The sequence below is a fragment of the Crocodylus siamensis genome, chromosome 1 (genome assembly GCF_052110815.1).
Source record: "Crocodylus siamensis isolate JL-2025a chromosome 1, ASM5211081v1, whole genome shotgun sequence".
Lineage (NCBI taxonomy): Eukaryota > Metazoa > Chordata > Crocodylia > Crocodylidae > Crocodylus > Crocodylus siamensis.
The window spans coordinates 309,639,459-309,657,267 of NC_143395.1; the positions used below are offsets into that span (position 1 = coordinate 309,639,459).

General features: G+C 47.5%; 1 protein-coding gene across 1 annotated transcript in view; it reads right to left on the reverse strand.

Moving 5' to 3' along the window:
- MYO16 (myosin XVI) overlaps nt 1–17,809 on the reverse strand; it is a 545,578-nt gene that overhangs the window by 498,675 nt on the left and 29,094 nt on the right. The window contains exon 2 of the mRNA XM_090022346.1: nt 591–854. Within this exon, the coding sequence (XP_089878472.1) occupies nt 591–854 (264 nt within the window). The remainder of the gene's footprint in view (nt 1–590; nt 855–17,809) is intronic.

Consider the following 17,809-nt stretch of genomic DNA (forward strand, 5'->3'; position numbering starts at 1 on the left):
AACCTGAAACTGCCACAAAGGGCATCTTTTTGGACAATGATTTTCAGTACAATTTAGAGCAGACATTGGTATGCTGGCAGTTGCACTGAAGGCTGGACCTGGTCTAGAAAGTCTCAGGAATAGGCAAATGAAATAATAATTTTATGGCCCCAGCCAGGGCCACTTTTTGGAAGGATGTTATTTACTTTAGAGCTTTGTCTAACTAAAGGGAACCCATTTTGCAAAAGCATCACCAAACACCTGAGTGTTATTCTATGGCCCATGTTACATAGGACATTCAATTAGATTATCATAATCGCCCCTTCTCGCTTAAAATCTATAACTCGTTAAGCACATTTATTTTATAGTAATTATCTAAGGCCTCCAGAGAGCTATCTGCTGTTGTTCAAGGACATAAATTATATGCCATAATGTATTTTATATTCTATATTATATAGTTATATACTCAATTGTGTGTTAACTGGAACATACACTTTAAACTTACTAAGATTTGGTGTGCTAAGTCTACAAAAACATAGGATTGATGCTGCTGTAAAACTTAGACACATTTAGAAATAAATCAAGAAAAGGCTACTAAGCATCTTTGGTACCTTCTTTGTCATCGTGACGTATGATTGCATCCTGTATCATGTCAGCAAGGTTGAAATGGACTCGGTGATTTTTTCCATGTTTCAGCTTTTTTCCATATCCATCCTGCTTTTGCAAAGCTTTTTCTCGTTCATAATATGCCTTTATTTGATCACAGCGCATCCGCTTCACCAGCCGCTGACGTTGGCCCAAAGGGAGGGACTCCAGCAAGCACTGGTCAATTTCCATGTCATGTGATCGAAAAACATTACATAGCTGGAAACAGCCTAAACAAAATGAAATATAAACAAACAAATTTAGGCTATGTAACAATATGCTTTCAAATGTTCTATGAAATGCCTGCCAAACTTCTTGTATCTCGTATTTAAATATGTCAAAGTACTTATTATGTTTGTTTAACTTAGGTGGTGAATGCCAGTTGGAAAGTGAATATATTATTATCATGTGGTTTACACAAACAACATGGAATTAATGCCATGAAAGCACCAATTATTTTTTTAAAATACTAACTTCAATTCATATATACAAAAGAGAGCATAAAGAGGTCAGAGTTTAAACATATGAAATGGATAAGGCACATAAATAATTCAATGTAATACAAGTAGTTAACTTTTGCCTAGAAACTAGACAATATGTACAGTACAGACCAACTCTGCTGTTTGTGCCTCCATTGTATTCTTTTACATTTTGCTTCGGATAAGCAAATTCCTGTTACTCAGTGAGAAGAAAAATCTTCATATCATAGTTGTAATGAGTTCATTAGCACACTATGGGTACTCAGGCAACTATCTTTACAAATTCACAACCACACAATTTTTTTTTCATGTTTATTTAGCAGGCCAAGTTGAATCTTTTAATGAAAAAGTCAGATGTCAAGAACTTAAGACAACACAAACTATAAACTCTATCTCAATTATTCTTAGCCTTATTTAACATCATTCATAGCATGTACCCTGAAGTCAGACTCCTTCCTCTAGTCTATGCTAAATTTTGCTTTTTTGCCTATATTGGTGTGGTGGCAAATTATTTTTCAAAATGTATTTGTGACTTGCTGGTTGGATCTCATAGAGATTCATGGGTTGTGGAAACTGTTAGCTGGTAAAGCTAAGTAGTTTAGCTCTACAAGTAAAGGCTCTTGGTTCTGTCCTTTAAGCCCAAATTCAGTTACCACTGGGGCTAACCAACTCAGGGATTTTATGTTATTGTACCATCTGCAGAGGCATAGCAAGCTCAATAACTGCCTGAAGTGGGTTGGTAGGTGGGTGGGGGGCCACAATAATGCTAACCACAGTAGACTGGGCAGGGGGCATGTGTGGGTGAGGTAAAGGGAAGTGAATGATTTAGAAGTGAATAGAACAGGCCAGCAAACAATGGCATTTGAATGGGAGTTTGAGTGGAGTTTGTTGAAGAGTTTACCCAGATAATTTCCTTCTTACCCTTCCTTCACTGAAATCTTACTTGAAAGGAGGTGAAGAAAGAAAAGGATTCCCACCCCACCCGGAAAAAAAATACAGTAGCAGAAAAAAAGGAGCTAGCACTATAATCAACATGACGGATGGAATATGCCAAAGCCCCTGCCACTGCAAGCCTTTCCTCTGCTTGCACCTGTGGGAGCTCTGTCCAGAAATGGCATATGTGAGAAGGCAAAACTCAAGCCCATGAGCAGAGTGGGTCAGATATCTGGAGTCCGTCAGGAAGACAGTAACAGCACAAGCCAAGACTGCAGCAGCCTAAATACAGGATTGAACCTTGCTACCCAGACACTTCCTCTTCTGAGTCAGGGATTTATACTGGAAGGGTAAGGGGGCAGGGGGTTTAGCTGATCCTGACAGGCTACTACAGTGGCAGGCAATGGACATGTGGCTAGGCCCAGGTGAAGATTCTGGCCACCTGTGTCCACCCTAATGCTCTACTGAGGAGATAGGAGACCAGGATGAGTGGTTATGCCAGGTAGGCTGAGACCTCAGGTTCAAAACCACAGCTTGACATCACTACTATCTATTGCTTTCTTTTTGAGCAGTAGTGTCATCTCCCCACTGAGGCTTCCACACAGGTTCTTACCTAGCTTTGCAGGGACTGTGTCTTTGTTATGGACTGCCAGGTGGGGAATACTTATGATATGAGAGGTGCCTCCTGGTGGATTCTCTCAAGAATCAGATATGGGAGATGCAGCAGGAGGTGGATAGGTTCAGAAGCTTCTGAGAGCATGAGGCTTCCACTAACTGTCCTGCCCACAAAGATACACCCAGCATTATGGAAAAGAGACAGTCAGAGAAGACACCAGAAGCTGCAAAAGATGCAGGTTCTCAGACAGGGGGAAACTGGCATCTTGTCACCTCTGGCAACAGACAGTGCTCTTCTTCTGGACCTGTGCCTGTCCAACTGGAACAGGTATGGAGGCCTTGCATCAGAGGAGAAGGAGCCCACTACAGTGGCAGGGAAAACCAAGCCATGCATCCCCAGGGGACATGAGACCACTGCTACAAAAAGGAAGCAACAGATAGTGGTGGTATCAAGTTGTGGTCTTGAACCTGGGGCCTTGGCTTACCCGGCATAACCACTTATCCTGGTCTCCTGTCTCCTCAGTAGAGCATTGGGGTGGACACAGGTGGCCAGAACTTTCACCTGGGCCTAGTCACATGTCCACTCCCTGCCACTGTAGTGGCCAGTCAGGGTCAGCTGACCCCCCACCGCCACTCCCACTTCCACACCCCTGACCCAGAAGATGAAGCATCTAGGCAGCAAGATTCAATCCTGTATCTAGGCCCAGCTTGTAGCAGATGCATTCTGGAGATAAACATGAGGTTGGGTAGATGGTATTGCCAGTGGGGCTTTGGCTTCTTTGATCATTGGGTGGTTTTCTAGGAAGATGAATGCTGGGAAGAGATTAGGTCCATGTCACGGAGTCACAGAGGTGCCCCGTGATTGTGAGGCTGATTGGCAGAGCTGCCAATCACCCAGGGAGCTCAGGTGCCTGGTTGCCAGGGCAACCAGGCGGTCACATGGCCGGAAGAGGGCAGGGCCAGGCCTTTATAACCAGCTCAGGCCAGAGCCTGAGAGACAGTTCCCTTCTGGCTGCCGCAGGAGCAGGAGCTCTGCGGCTCGAGCTGAGTGGCCTGAGTGAGTGCTTGCTGCTTTACCCCACTAACAGGCCGCGATGATGCAGGGAACAAGATCGCCCTGACTGGAGGTAGGATGGAAAGCCCTGGTGGGGCTTGGAGTTGTTAGGCGTGTGGAGCCTCTGTATTTATGTTATAGCCAGATGGCTGGAGTATTACGTTGCAGTTTACACCGGAGGACCGGGTGAGGCTGTAGGGGAGCGAGGAGGCCTCAGGGGAGCTCCCCAACCGCTTGGGGGTTCCCAGTGCCCAGTTGAGGCACAGTGCCAGGGGCACTAGTGTCGGTGCTGCTGGGCCTTATAGTGCGCCAGGGAGGCGCGGTGTGCGGGGTTACAGACCCCGGCCCATAAGGGCAGTGTTTAGCCCTGGAGCGGGGCAGCGACAGAGCGCAAGAGGCGCGGAGTCAGCCCTAGAGAGGGCAAGGCCCCGGAGCGGGGCAAAGACAGGGCGCGTGGCGTGTTGGCCCTAGAGTGGGAAGCCCACAGGGGCGAAGCGCAGGGAGCGCTGTAGAGGCCCCTGGCGGGGCGAGGCCCCAGAGAGGGGCTGAATAGCCAGGCCTAGCTAGCCACCCAAGGGCGCCGAGACTAGGGCGGTGATAGCGCCAGCCCAAGGGCGCCGAGACTAGGGTGGCGATAGAGCTAAGGCTGGCGCAGTGAGAGCAGCCGAGCTAACCACCCGAGGGCGCCGAGACTAGGACGGCGATAGAGCCGGCCCGAGGGCGCCGAGACTAAGGCGGTGATAGAGCTCAGGCTAGAACGCGGCCCGAGGGCGCCGAGACGAGGGCGGCGGGAGTGAGCCGGCCCGAGGGCGCCGAGACGAGGGCGGCGATAGAGCCAAGCTCCGGACAGAGGGAGCGTGCCGGCCCAAGGGCGCCGAGGCGAGGGCGGCGAGAGCGTACCGGCCCAAGGGCGCCGAGGCGAGGGCAGCGAAAGCGCTCCAGACTTAAGACAGAGCCGGCGATTAGCCAGGCGCCGGCTAGGACCCGGCCCAGGGGGCGCCGGTAGTGAGCGGCGCTGGCGAGCCGACCCAGGAGGCGCCAGCAAGTAGCTGGGCGCCAGTGTGACAGGCCCAGGGCGCGGGAACGGGCGAGAGATTGGGGCCTGACCCAAGGAGGCGCCAGGTGGGCGAAGAGCCCCGGTGCCCGGGAGTGAGAACAAGGGCACCCGAGGGGCGAGGGACCATACAAGCGTCCCCCGGAACAGCTGCGAGGCTTGGGGCGTGCTGAGGGGGAGGCTTGGAGGCACACATTGCCCTTAAGGCAGGACGCTTATTGAATCCCCGTCTGGAATAGGGACGAACAACTAGACCGTCCATTAGGGAAACTGGCAGCCTCCACATTATATCTTTTACCATCAAAGTCGTGGCGGGCGAGGTTCTGAGGGTGCTACGTCACCCTAACGTGACGGTAGGCGGCGCTAGGGAGCTCACGGCCGCCCCTAGTCGCCACTCCCTCACAGTCCACCTGACAAAGAGGGACAAATGTCTTCTCACACAGGCACTCTGAAGTGCTTTGGGTTAGAGTACAAGGCAGTTGAGGGGAAAGGGACTTAACGGTGGGAGTCTACTACAGACCTCCCAAACAGGGAAAGGAGCTTGACCAGAAATTCTTGGGTCAGCTCACAGAGGTAGTGAAGGCTAAGGATGTGGTAGTCGTGGGGGACCTGAATTTCCCGGACATCTGCTGGGAAGAACAGTCAGCCACGTCTAAACACTCACGTAGGTTCTTGGCCAGAGTGCAGGACCTCCATCTAACCCAAGAGGTGCACAGCCCCACCGGGGGGACGCCTTGTTGGACCTAGTGCCGGCCTTGGGTGATGACTTGGTGAAGGGACTGCGGGTGCTGGACCACCTGGACGACAGCGATCATCGCCTGCTGCAATTCACCACCCAGCGTAAGGTGGCAAAGGCATGCAGTAAGGCAGCGGCCCTAGATTTTAGGAGGGCAGACTTCAATGAGCTAAAGAGGATAGTTGGAGAAGTGCTGAGGTCCTGGGGGGGAGGGGAGCCAGGTGTCCAAGGAGAGTGGTCGCTCCTTAAGGAGACGATCCTCCACGCCCAAACGAAGGTAATCTCAACGAAGATCAAAGGAAGCAGGAGAGCCCACAAGCCTCCGTGGCTCACTAAAAGCATCCAGGAATGTCTCCTTGCTAAAAAGGAGGCTTACACCCAATGGAAAGAAGGGGTCATCACCAGGGAGGACTATTCTGTAGTTGCTCGGGGATATAGGGGGGTAGTTAGGAAGGCCAAGGCAGAGATGGAACTGGGACTAGCTTCCCAGATTAAGGACAATAAGAAGTCCTTTTTTAAATACGTAGGGGGTAAAAAGAAGGTCCTGGGTAATGCGGGGCCCTTGCAGGATGCCATGGGAAACTTGGTCGTCACATCAGATGGCAAAGCTAACATGTTTAACGATTTCTTTGCCTCCGTCTTCCTAAGGAGGGATCAGAACAGCCACCTCCCTGCTGGGCCCCCCTCGGGCCCCGGGGGAGGCACACCTGGGCCATGGGTTAGTGAGGATTTAGTTAGGGAGCTTCTGGAGGGGTTGGACGTATTCAAGTCAGCCAGCCCGGATGATCTCCACCCTAGAGTTCTAAAGGAACTGGCCAAGGTCATTGCAAGTCCCCTGGCACAACTTTACGAGCACTCGTGGTGCTCTGGTGAGGTACCAGAGGACTGGAAGAGGGCCAACGTGGTCCCCATCTTCAAAAAAGGCAGGAAGGAGGACCCGGGAAACTATAGGCCAGTTAGTCTTACCTCAATCCTAAGCAAGCTGTTCAAGAAAATTATGCTGGCACACATCCAGGAGGGGCCAGCAGGGGACTGCATGCTTAGGGGCAACCAACATGGATTCATCAGTGGCAGGTCCTGTCAGACCAACCTGGTGGCCTTTTATGATCAGATCACCAGATCATTAGATGCAGGGGTAGCAGTGGATATAGTCTTGCTGGACTTCCGGAAGGCTTTTGACACTGTCTCTCACCCCGTTCTCATTAAGAATCTGGGGGGCTGTGGTGTAGACACCCCCACAGTCAAATGGGTCACCAACTGGCTGGAGGGCCGCACCCAGACGGTGGTAGTGGATGGGTCCTTCTCAACCTGGAAGGACGTGGGCAGTGGGGTTCCGCAGGGCTCAGTCCTTGGGCCCGCGCTGTTCAACATCTTCATCAGTGATTTGGACGAGGGGGTAAAAAGCACCCTGTTCAAATTTGCTGATGACACTAAGATGTGGGGGGATGTGGGCATACTGGAAGGATGCAACAGGCTACAATCAGACCTAGACAGGTTACGAGGGTGGGCGGACGAGACTAGGATGGGTTTCAACACAGACAAGTGCAAGGTGATGCACCTCGGGAGGAACAACTGGCACCATACCTACAGGTTAGGGAACTCCCCTCTTGTCAGCACGGAGGCGGAAAGGGATCTGGGGGTCACCATTGACTCCAAGATGAACATGGGCCGGCAGTGTGGAGAGGCAGTTAGAAAGGCCAACCGCACCTTGGCATGCATCCACAGATGCATCTCGAGCAGCTCCAAAGAGGTGATCCTCCCCCTCTATGTGGCACTGGTCAGGCCGCAGCTGGAGTACTGCGTCCAGTTCTGGGCACCACACTTCAAGAGGGATGTTGACGGGATCGAGAGGGTCCAGAGGAGGGCCACTCGTATGATCAGGGGACAACAGGGCAGGCCCTATGAAGACAGGCTATGGGACCTGAACCCGTTCAGCCTCCAAAAGAGAAGGCTGAGGGGGGATCTTGTGTCCTGTTATAAACTAGTCAGGGGGGATCAGCAGGCATTGGGGGAGTCACTGTTCTCCCGAGCACCACCAGGAGTGACCAGGAATAACGGTCACAAGCTGGCAGAGGGTAGGTTTAGGTTAGATATCAGGAGGCGCTACTTCACAGTCAGGGCGGCTAGGGTCTGGAACCAGCTTCCAAGAGAAGTGGTGCAGGCTCCTACCCTGAGGGTCTTTAAGAGGAGGTTAGATGAACATCTTGCTGGGGTCGTTTGACCCCAGTATTCTTTCCTGCCATGGCAGGGGGTTGGACTAGATGATCTGCTCAGGTCCCTTCCGACCCTAGAAACTAGGAAACTATGCAAACCAACTGAGGGATGCAGGCTTTAAACTAGTTTCACTGGGGAAAGGAGAAAAAAGTCCAAAGGTAAGTAAAGTGCCTGTGGACCTGGATAAAAAAAAATTAGTAAAGGGAAGCAATAATGGAAGACTTAGCAATGTTCTCAGTGAGAATACAGGACTGTAGCAAGGACTCAGATGCAGCCCCTGCTATATACACCCCTGTAGGGCCAGCAGCACCAGTGTGAAATGTACCTGGCTGGGTCTGGGCAAACAGTACTTCCTTGACACACCACAGAAGAGGTCTAGGGGGAAAACTGGAGTGACACGCAAGTATCTGGAACAGGAGAACATGTGCCCTGGAGAGCTGGCACCAATTGGCCTGGGAGGAAGCCTGAGCTGGTACAGCATTTAGCATCTCCAGGAACAACAACTGTGCAGCTGGACCTCGAGGACTATCAGCAAAGCTAGCAACCCAGCCAGCCAAACCAACGAGCAAAGGACATCCCTCCAACATGTCCAGAGAGATAAGTAACAATGATGGTGGGGTAGCGGTGTGTGATCCCCACAAGCAAGAGGGCAAGGAACAAGCTGGGTAATTCCCCAGGAGATGGGCAGTCAAGCCAGCCCAGGAAGAGGAAAAGAGCACACTCACTGAGCTGAGGGTAGCCTTGAGAGAAGCAGAGGCAGCCCAGACAAAGGAGGGATTTATCCAGTCTGACCAAGAGAATACCAGCAAGATTCAAACCAGTTGGTGCGAGCTTAGCTGGACACTCGAACCTGAGGAAAGCCAGTGGGATCAGACTAAGAATGCTAGATTTCAGAAAGGCAAAGTTTAATAAACTTGGGAAACTGGTGGGCAGGATCCCATGGGAGGCAAGTCTGAGGAGGAAAAGCAGTCCAGGAAAGACAGTGGTACTCTTTTAGAGGCACAGAAACAAGCTGTCCAGATGGGATGGAAGAATGGAAAATGCAACAAGAGACAAGCCTGGCCAGACAGAAATCTTTTCAATGAGCTGTAACTCAAAACTATATCTATCTATCCATCTCTCTTTCTATATATATAAGTGGAAAATTGGTCATGGTACTAGGGAAAAATGTAAGAGTAGTACACAGGCACGCAGACAGAAAATTAGGAAGGCCAAAGCATAATTTGAGATGCATCTGTCATGGGATATAAAAGGCAATAAAAGGGATTCTACAACTATGTCAAAAGTAAGGGGAACAACAGTATTTAGTACCTTTTTCTACTTTGATTTTCATAAATAAGAGCAGCTACCAGTTGATAAGGACAGTTATCAAAGATTACTGATAGCAAAGATAGGGAAAGAGACAAACAGCCTAGAATAATGGAAGAACAGGTTACGGATTACTTAGAGAAGCTAGATCCTTACAAGTTAACAGGGCTAGATGGGATGTACCCTACAGTACTGAAGGAAGTGTCTGTGGTAATTTTTGAGCCATTGGCTATCCTCTTTGAGAACTCACAGCTGTCAGATGAGGTCCCAGATGACTGGAAAAGGGTAAATATAGTGCCCATCTTTAAGAAAGGGAAGAAGAAGGAATGGGGAACAACAGACTAGCCAGCCTGTCCTCTATAATGGCAAAGATCACTGAGAAGGTCCTCAAGGAATCCATTGTGAAACACCAAAAGATGAACAAGGCAATAAGGAACAGCTAGCATGGATTCGACAAGAGCACATTATGCCTAGCTAACCTGATCTTCTCCTATGATATGACAGGATCTATGGTATATCATATCCACTGCTCTCCCCACATCCATGGTCCCAAGCTTCAGGGAAATTTAGGGTGGAGATATGAAGGAATTTACTGACTATGAGAGTGATAAAGCATTAGAACAGGCTACCCTGAGGAACTGTGGTATCTCCATTTTTAGAAGTTTTCAAGAGCAGTTTAAATGGATGCTTGCCTGGAAGTCAGGGATGTTCCTGTCATGAACAGAATCTAGGGACTGTACTAGATGACCTTGTGAGATCCCTTCCAGCTCTAATGTCCTATGATGCTATGATCATCTTAGGTTCCTTCAGCTGCTGCGCTGGGCAATAGCCCTGTAGTTGGGCTCTCTGGGAGCTGCTTCTGGTGCCCTATTTGCTGCAGATACATGCATATTGGATGCAGAGTTATGACTCCTCTGGCAAAGGCTCCTGGAAGTGAGGTTGGGGGGTAGCATCATTCAATTTGTGCCACTCATCCCTCTTCCCCTAGATACACTGCTTGGTATAGTGCTGCCCTGCCTCACTTCTATGACAGGGAGCAGCAGTATAGTACTGCTCTTGCTGTGGCACATACTCCAATAATACTCACAGTGGGAAGGTTTTGGAACCACCTCATAGGCAGTACCCAGGGCCAGTGCCCCAGTCACTCTGCCCTAATTATATTACTGCTACCATGAAGCATGAAAACAAGACATCACATGTTTAACATTAAGTTTTTGCTGACTAATATTTATAACCATTTCATTCCACAAAAAGCAATTCAACACATTTGCCATGAATACATTTTGGGATGGCCAAAACTACAGTTTTTTCAGATAAATATTTTTGGCTTAAATAAACTCACGGTCTTGTTGCATGTAATTTTAGGCAGCTCCTGGAGATGTTAGCACCTGGACTTTCCACACATTAACACTTGAAACTAGTTATAAGCAGTCATTAGGTGGCTCAAAGTTACACCACTCCAGGACAGGATTAACTCTGGTCCATGCTACACAGCACCACCAGGGGAGCAGATAGGGAAGGGTTAAATTGCCTTCCTGGCTGCCACTGCCATGGCTTTTGCTGCTGCACTCCAGGCCAGAAAAGCTGTGGCCAGGCAGCTCCCTTGGGACAAACAGCACAAGTACTGTATGCCCCAGGGGCAGGGAGGAACCCCACAGGTGCAGCAGTGGAGGACCCAGGGACAGGCCCAGGGGTGGAGAGGAAACCTGGAATGAAAGGGTCCTCCAGGCCCCTGTTAACCTGAACATGTGACTGCTCCAAACTCCAGCTAGCACTAACACCCATCAACATTTCTGTGGCTCACAGCAAAAGTTGTAACAAGGCCCCAGGGTTGGTTTATCTTTGATCAGCTAGGGGGCTCATGTTACACTAACATGTAGCCACTCTGGGCTAAACACTCCACCTGCCCTCCCCCTGACTGCAAGGAAGTCACAAGTAAGTTGGAGAGAGAGTGTGGGGAGAACCCAGGGGGCAGTCTGTAAAATAAAAGACTAAAAATGCCTATATGTAAAGTCCATTTAAAAAAAATGAAGCCATCTGTTTAAAAAAAAACCCAAACAACGCTAAGAAAACAGGAGTTTGACTGAAAATCCCTTTTGGAATGAGACTGGAGGCAACTACTGATGTTCAGGCAGAGCACAGAAATGCCTCTTATTTAAGCCTCTTTCAAGTACAGCCAACTCTCCTGGACTCCTTTTCCTCCTCAGACTTACCTTGCTTGTTCGAAGGAGGAGAACAGCACCCTCCAGGCAGAAGTCTCTAGGTGTAGCACACAGGAGCCTCCTTCCCCTACAAACCATGTGCTGCTTCTGCTGAATCCCACCCTGTCAAATTGTTGGTCTGGTAGGCAGACAGTAGTCAGGGGCCTGTGCCAGGAGTTGGGGGAAGGGTGCAGCATGACTCAGGGTGCATTTGAGGATATGTGGAGGTAAGTAGGAAGCTTCTGGGATAGGGGGAGCATAGTGTAAAACCATTGCTGCAGTAAAGCAGGGTTGCCAATCTAAGAAAAAAAAATACTGATAATTTGCAAGCTTTTTACTGACAACCAACTTTTTAAATATGGTTTTAAACCCCTAAATTTGAACCTGGTTCTTGTCCAGGGCCTAGCAGAAGGATTACATTTACATTATGTAAAACATACGTCAGTACAAAAGTTTGGTTTTCAGTAAAAGGTTTGCAGATTGTCAGTAAATCAAAAAAAAAATGTCTTGGGTCAGTAGCCCTGAATTGAGGGAAAGTCTTGTTAAGCTTCTTAATTCTATGCTGGGGCACATTGCAGACAAAATCTTCAGTAAATATAGTTGCTAAAAAATCTTTACTGACCATGTGCACACTTTGATTGTTTAAAGGCTTATAACTTGTCCACATTGGAGCAGACATTCAGAGGAATTACAAAGGCTCAGTCCAGGTATAAGTGTCAATGCCTCTGCAAAATTTCAAACCTGAAGCAGAAAACAGAAAACATCCAGGGTGAAACAAATTCAGCTGAAAGAGCTGAAGTTTATTTTCAGCTGCTTATCACACTGCAAATGTCCTGTTATGTGAAGTGTCAGGGAATCCTAATAATAGGCAATGCTATCCGCTCTACCTATTTTCATTGTGGCCCAAAAAAAACCTAATGTCTAGAGGTCTACCTACACTGAGTTGAGAGGCAGCCAATTCTGCAGGCAGATCACAGGGCCAACCACCATTTTCACAGGCTTACCACAGAAGAGGCCCACCATACCTCTGATTGTTCGAGGGGCCCTGGTTTCCCCACCCCTTGTGGCAGATTGGCTGAAAGGGCTGTCCATCATGTGGCCCTGCCCCTTGCCACTGACTGGAGAGGAGCACATGACAGGCAACCCTCTCAGCCAATCAGCAGCAAGAGGCAGGGTGGCATCCATTTTGCCTGTTGGCAGCCCCACTCTATCCCTGGCAGGCTGTACAGCCAGGCCACAGCAGACATGCTCCCACAAGGGGTCCAGCATTTTATTTTTTAGCATTTTTTTTTGTTTTGTTTGTTTTTCCACAGATTTCATGGCCATTGCCCAATTTTGTGATTTCTGTGATAGCTGCAAAATCCCAGTTTTGTAGATCTCTATTAATGTCCAAAGCAGTGGTTCTTAAACTTTTTGCCCCGTGCATGGGATGGGTGGTGCCCAGTCTGTCCATGGACTGGATTCTACTGGTGACCTGATTCAGCTCTGTGGTGGACTGAGGGAGGGGTGGCAGGCGGGATGGGAGCACAGCTCAGCCCTGCTCTGATCATATGGAGGAGAGGGCATGGTCTAGCTTCAAACTAGCCCTGTAGGGAGAAGGGGGTGTCTCAGCCCCAGCCTGGCTACATGCAGGGAGGGGATATGGCTTGTCTTAATCTGGCATGTTGGGGAGGGCAGGTGGCCTGGCACAAACCTGCCTTATCGGCCTTGGGAATTTGGCAGCAGGGGAGGAGTGATAGGCAGATAAAGAAGCTATTTTTTTTTCCTATTTTCAAATGGGGATGGAAGCATAAGCATTATATATGACTTGCTCAAGGTTTATATGGGTAGTCTTTGGCAGAGCCTGAAACTGAACCTAAATATAGGACTATTGTCTTATATTACAAGATCAGTTTTCTTCAAGAACCAGAAGACAAAATACATCCATATAAAAAATGTTTGCTTAAATTAAGTGCAAAATTATAAAAATGCAATCTATACAATAATGTGATAGCCCAGGCATGAACATCTGATACGCTGAAAAGAGAAAGACTATAAATACAGAACTGGGTTGAGGTGTCAAATTGAATTCAGTAATCTGGTCTGCCTATCACAATCTCTTTTACATTCTTAGGTACTTAATTGCCTTGCATGCAACTGTGATGAATTTTTCAGCTGTCCCTTTATCACCTCCTGCTGTGACCACTATGATAGATATCTCTATAAACAAAGAGGTAGTTAGCCATATTAGTCAGAAGTCAGGCTAAAGACAAGGTAGAGAAACACCTTCTAGATTAACTGAAACAGAGATGCATAAACTACCATGAGCATCTGATGAAGTGGGCTCTTACTCACAAAACCTTATCCATCTCTGAGTCAGGTATCTCTATAGTTTCCCATATTTCCAGTTCTCTGGATCTGAGAGAGATAGCCAATGCTGACAAGAAAAAAGAGTGGAAAGCCATACATAAGGACTAGGAAGAAGGATTCAACAGCGACAGATTTGAGCCGGACTCAGAAATGAATGGGAAACTAGTGAATTTGTTGAAAATTAGAGTAATGCATATGTGTTCCTTTTTACACACCAATCAGTAATGCCCTGCATGTTCTGGTGGAGGAATCATAGGAAAGTAGGTCTGGAAGGGATCTCACAAGGTCAGCTAATTCAGGCCCCTACTCAAGGCAGGATCATCCCAGCCAGGTGCTTGTCTAACTTGCACTTGAAAACTTCCAAGGATGGAGTATTCATAATTTCTCAAGGTAACTTATTCCAAAGCTTGATCACCCACATGATCAGAAAGTTCCTCCTAATCTCCAACCTAAATTTTCCATGCTGCAACTAGAGGATCCTAGTTCTGTTGTCTATAGTCATAGTGAAACAGCCATTTCCATCCTCTTTGGAACTGCCTTTTAGGTACTTGAAGGCTGTTATCAACCCTCCACCCTCAGTCTTCTCTACTCCATGCTAAATAAACCTATTTTTTCAGCCTTTCCTCATAATTCTTGCCTCCTAGGACCCCAATCATTTTTGTGAATGTATATTTAAATATTCCTTTCCTACAACTTTCATACAAGTAGGCAGAAGTGCCAGCAAGAACATCTCAATCAAAAATTGTTAGTATGACAAACAAAGCAAGTAGTTTAAATTTTGTTTCTTGCTTCTAAGACAAAAGAATGAAAAGAGGTGAGAAATGTAGCTATTCTTTTAACAAGAGGGAATCACATTAGATGGACTTCATGTCTCCCTAATGCTTCAGGCTTCCCCATATCCAAGATACCAGAGCATCACTAGCAAGAGGTATCTTTTATTTTAAACCTGGGTATACAGTTATTTTTCCCCACATTCCAATATGAACTGTACAAATGGGAAGTATAACAGGGAGTCTGGGGCTCCTGTTATTTTAAGACAGAAACTGCAGCAAGTACGTCCCCAAGGCAGGTTAAGACAGCTAATTCTGGGCTAGCTGCAGAGGAGTAGGCAGCCAGTGCTGCAAGTGCCTATTGTGTGGCTAACTGCTTAGCAATAGGATAGTAGAGCAGAGTCCTGGGTCGACAGCAAAGGAACTACTTCATCTTGGCTAGAGGAACAGCTATAGGCTGCCCTGGAGGCTGAGAGGATACATGTACAACCAGTTAGGAGAACACCTGACCAGAAGGAAAGGAGCCCAGGGGATACAAGCCTGGGTCCCTGAGGCGGAGGGGCCAGTGTAGCCCTGAACTCTGTGAGAAGAAGAGCCCCCAGGAGCACCAAGTGGAAGCTGCAGGCCTGGTCAGATACTGCCAGGAGCTAGGCAAGTCAGTGCGTAGGGAGCAGGTTCCAGCAACTGTATGGTGATCCCAAGGAGAGCTTTGAGTCTTTTAGTTTGAAGTGCTTGTTTGTATTTCTGTTTTAGTATATACTGGAAGACCAGATAGTGGCTCTAGGCATGCAAAAGAGGCTGCACAAGGATGCCTGAGGGACATGCCAGGTTTCAAGCCCAGCCAAGGGCAGGGACACAAGACAGAGGCAGGCTGAGGCTTGAGCCTGAACCTAGAGGCCAGAGCCTGAACCTAGAGGAGACAGCCCGAGGCCAAGAGGGCCAGAACCTGAGCCCAAAGAGGGTGACACAAGCATCCAGAGGCAGACGAGAAGCTGAGACTGAAAGGCCACACCAGAGCAAGTGAGCCAAGGCTACAAGTTTACAGCCAGAATAACCTGTAAGCTAAGGTGGCCAAAGCCAATACAAAAAATGTAAATGGTGACAGAGACATGGGCATGGCTATGGAAGAGGCTGGAAGCCATAATTAAGAGCCCTAAGGCTTAATTAGGCCAATAAGGTCATGGATGGTGACCACTGGCTCAGAGTAGTGCCAGCTGGGCACCAGTAGACCCACCAGGGCATGAGGGACACCCACGGAGAACTCTGAAATTTTGCGTTAGTAAGTAGAGAGCCCAGGTGCCTTTTCAGGTTAGTTAGATGCCAGTGAGAGCACTCTGGGACTCAGGGGCTGCCTCCCAATCAATATCAAAAGAACTTCAAGGTATGGCAGGAAAAATAAACACGGGAGATTATATAGAGGACAGAGAGTGCAGGAAGGACAAGGGTGGCCTCTAGGGGGCACCACGGCTGGCTCAGGAAGGCATATATGAGCTTGTGAAACTATTCATTAAGCACAAGGATAGGAGTCAGGAAGATGCAACTTCTCCTGGCTCTGCCACTGGCCCCACTGTCATTTCAGGCAAGATCCAAATATTTCTTGTAGGGGCCTGAACTTAGCCACAGCAATCCCTAAAACGTAGACCCAGGTCATCATGGTTAGTACCTGATATCCCCAGATGCCTCCCAGGGGATATCCAGAGTAGCTGGATACTGAGCACAAAAATCCCTAAAATGAGCCAATATAAAATGAGAATCCCAGCAGTGTACTTCCAGTGTTTCCTAGGACCTACGTATATGACTTTGGTCACCACATTAGGCACCACCAGCATCCCAGAAGGAAGGTGCCTAACAAACACAGCAGCTCTAAATTCAGTGTTTTGGAACCTGGCCAGCTCTGGGGTAGCTCTAGGAGTGCCTCAGCTGAAAGGCATGGCTTCTGGCTCCCAGTCTCAGGGTTATTTCTTTCTTTTAAATTCACGAATGTCCCCAAATGCAAAAACAGTCCTGGGAGTAAAGCCCAGGAGCAAAATTTTCAAAAGCTTTTGAAGTCCAAAATGGTTTTAAGTACCTAAAGATGAATCTAGTTGCCTACTAGGAATTCCCAAAACTCCCGGCTTTTGGTCCCTGCTGCCAGGATTGTCATCAGCACTGACATTTTTAGTCAAATTCAGTGCTATCATTGTCACTGAGGTATGCTTAGACTATATGTTGTTAATTAGGTATCTCCAAGGATTCTCACTACTCCCAGCACCATAACAAATTCCAACAGCACCTGAGAAGCCTATATGGTACCTATATGATTAATATATATAATTTCTCAGCTTACCCAGAAGCCCTAGTATATGTGCCATGTAATCCAAAATGAGGGCACTGCTGAAGTTAGGTACCTAATCAGTTTGCGGCTTGAGTAGAAGGACCAATATGAACTGTACTACTGAACTACTCGTTAAGATTTAGGAACTTAAATTCTGCTTAAGCCCCATTCAGGCACCTCTGAAACCAAACTGGATTGGGCTTTAATGGCTATAGTTAACCTGCAGTCCTGCTTCCTGCTGAGCTCTGGACATAAAACGATGGCCCTTTCAGGTTCTTCTGACACAAGGGCAGATACATGGAAAGAGCCATCCCAAGCCTTCTACCTTATCTGATTGCTAGAGTTCAGCATGCCCAGAAAGATAGAGTGAGTGTGCTGATTTCCCAAGAGGCAGTACTGTGTTCAACAGGGAGGCAAGACATGGTATATGTTGCTTAAGCTCCAAAGTCTTATTTTCAAGAGTGATTTAGGTACTCAGAAGTTCCAAAGCACCAACGTTCATTCAAACTAAATAGAACTTGGCTTTTCAAACACCAAAGAGACTTTTAGAAAAGGGCCATAGGATAAATCAGTAAGATGCTTTTGCAATGTTTACTTATGGGCCTGTACTGTACTGAACTTACAAACTAGGAAAATAAAATGGCATATGGAGGACAGTGGAGAGAAGTATAGGTCCAAGTATACACAATATTCAGATATTAAATAAATGACAATAAAATATATACATAAGTAAGATGGCTGATTGGAACCATCTTAATAAGCAAGATGTCATTTATTTAATAAGAGGGCAAGTTATTTCTGCTACGTAGCCATCCTTGAACAGATAATTTAATTTAGGTGCCACGGTCTTGAGAATCAATTCACATATGACTTTAGATCTGATTATGTGAAGTGCTGTGTATAAAAATACATGCAGACAAAAAGAATATCTTAAATAATGACAAATTACAGTCTGGTGTACCAGTTTGATAAGGTCATCATGACCGTTGCTGGCAGATAGTTCAGGAAATCTTATTCATAATGCACTGACAATATTGCCTCCATCAAATCCCATTAGAAAAGCTTATTAGGTATGATTTATTTACTGAGATGCACTGTAGCAAACTCATTAAGTGCAGCATGGATTTTAACATACTGTATATTCATCACAAGTACTCT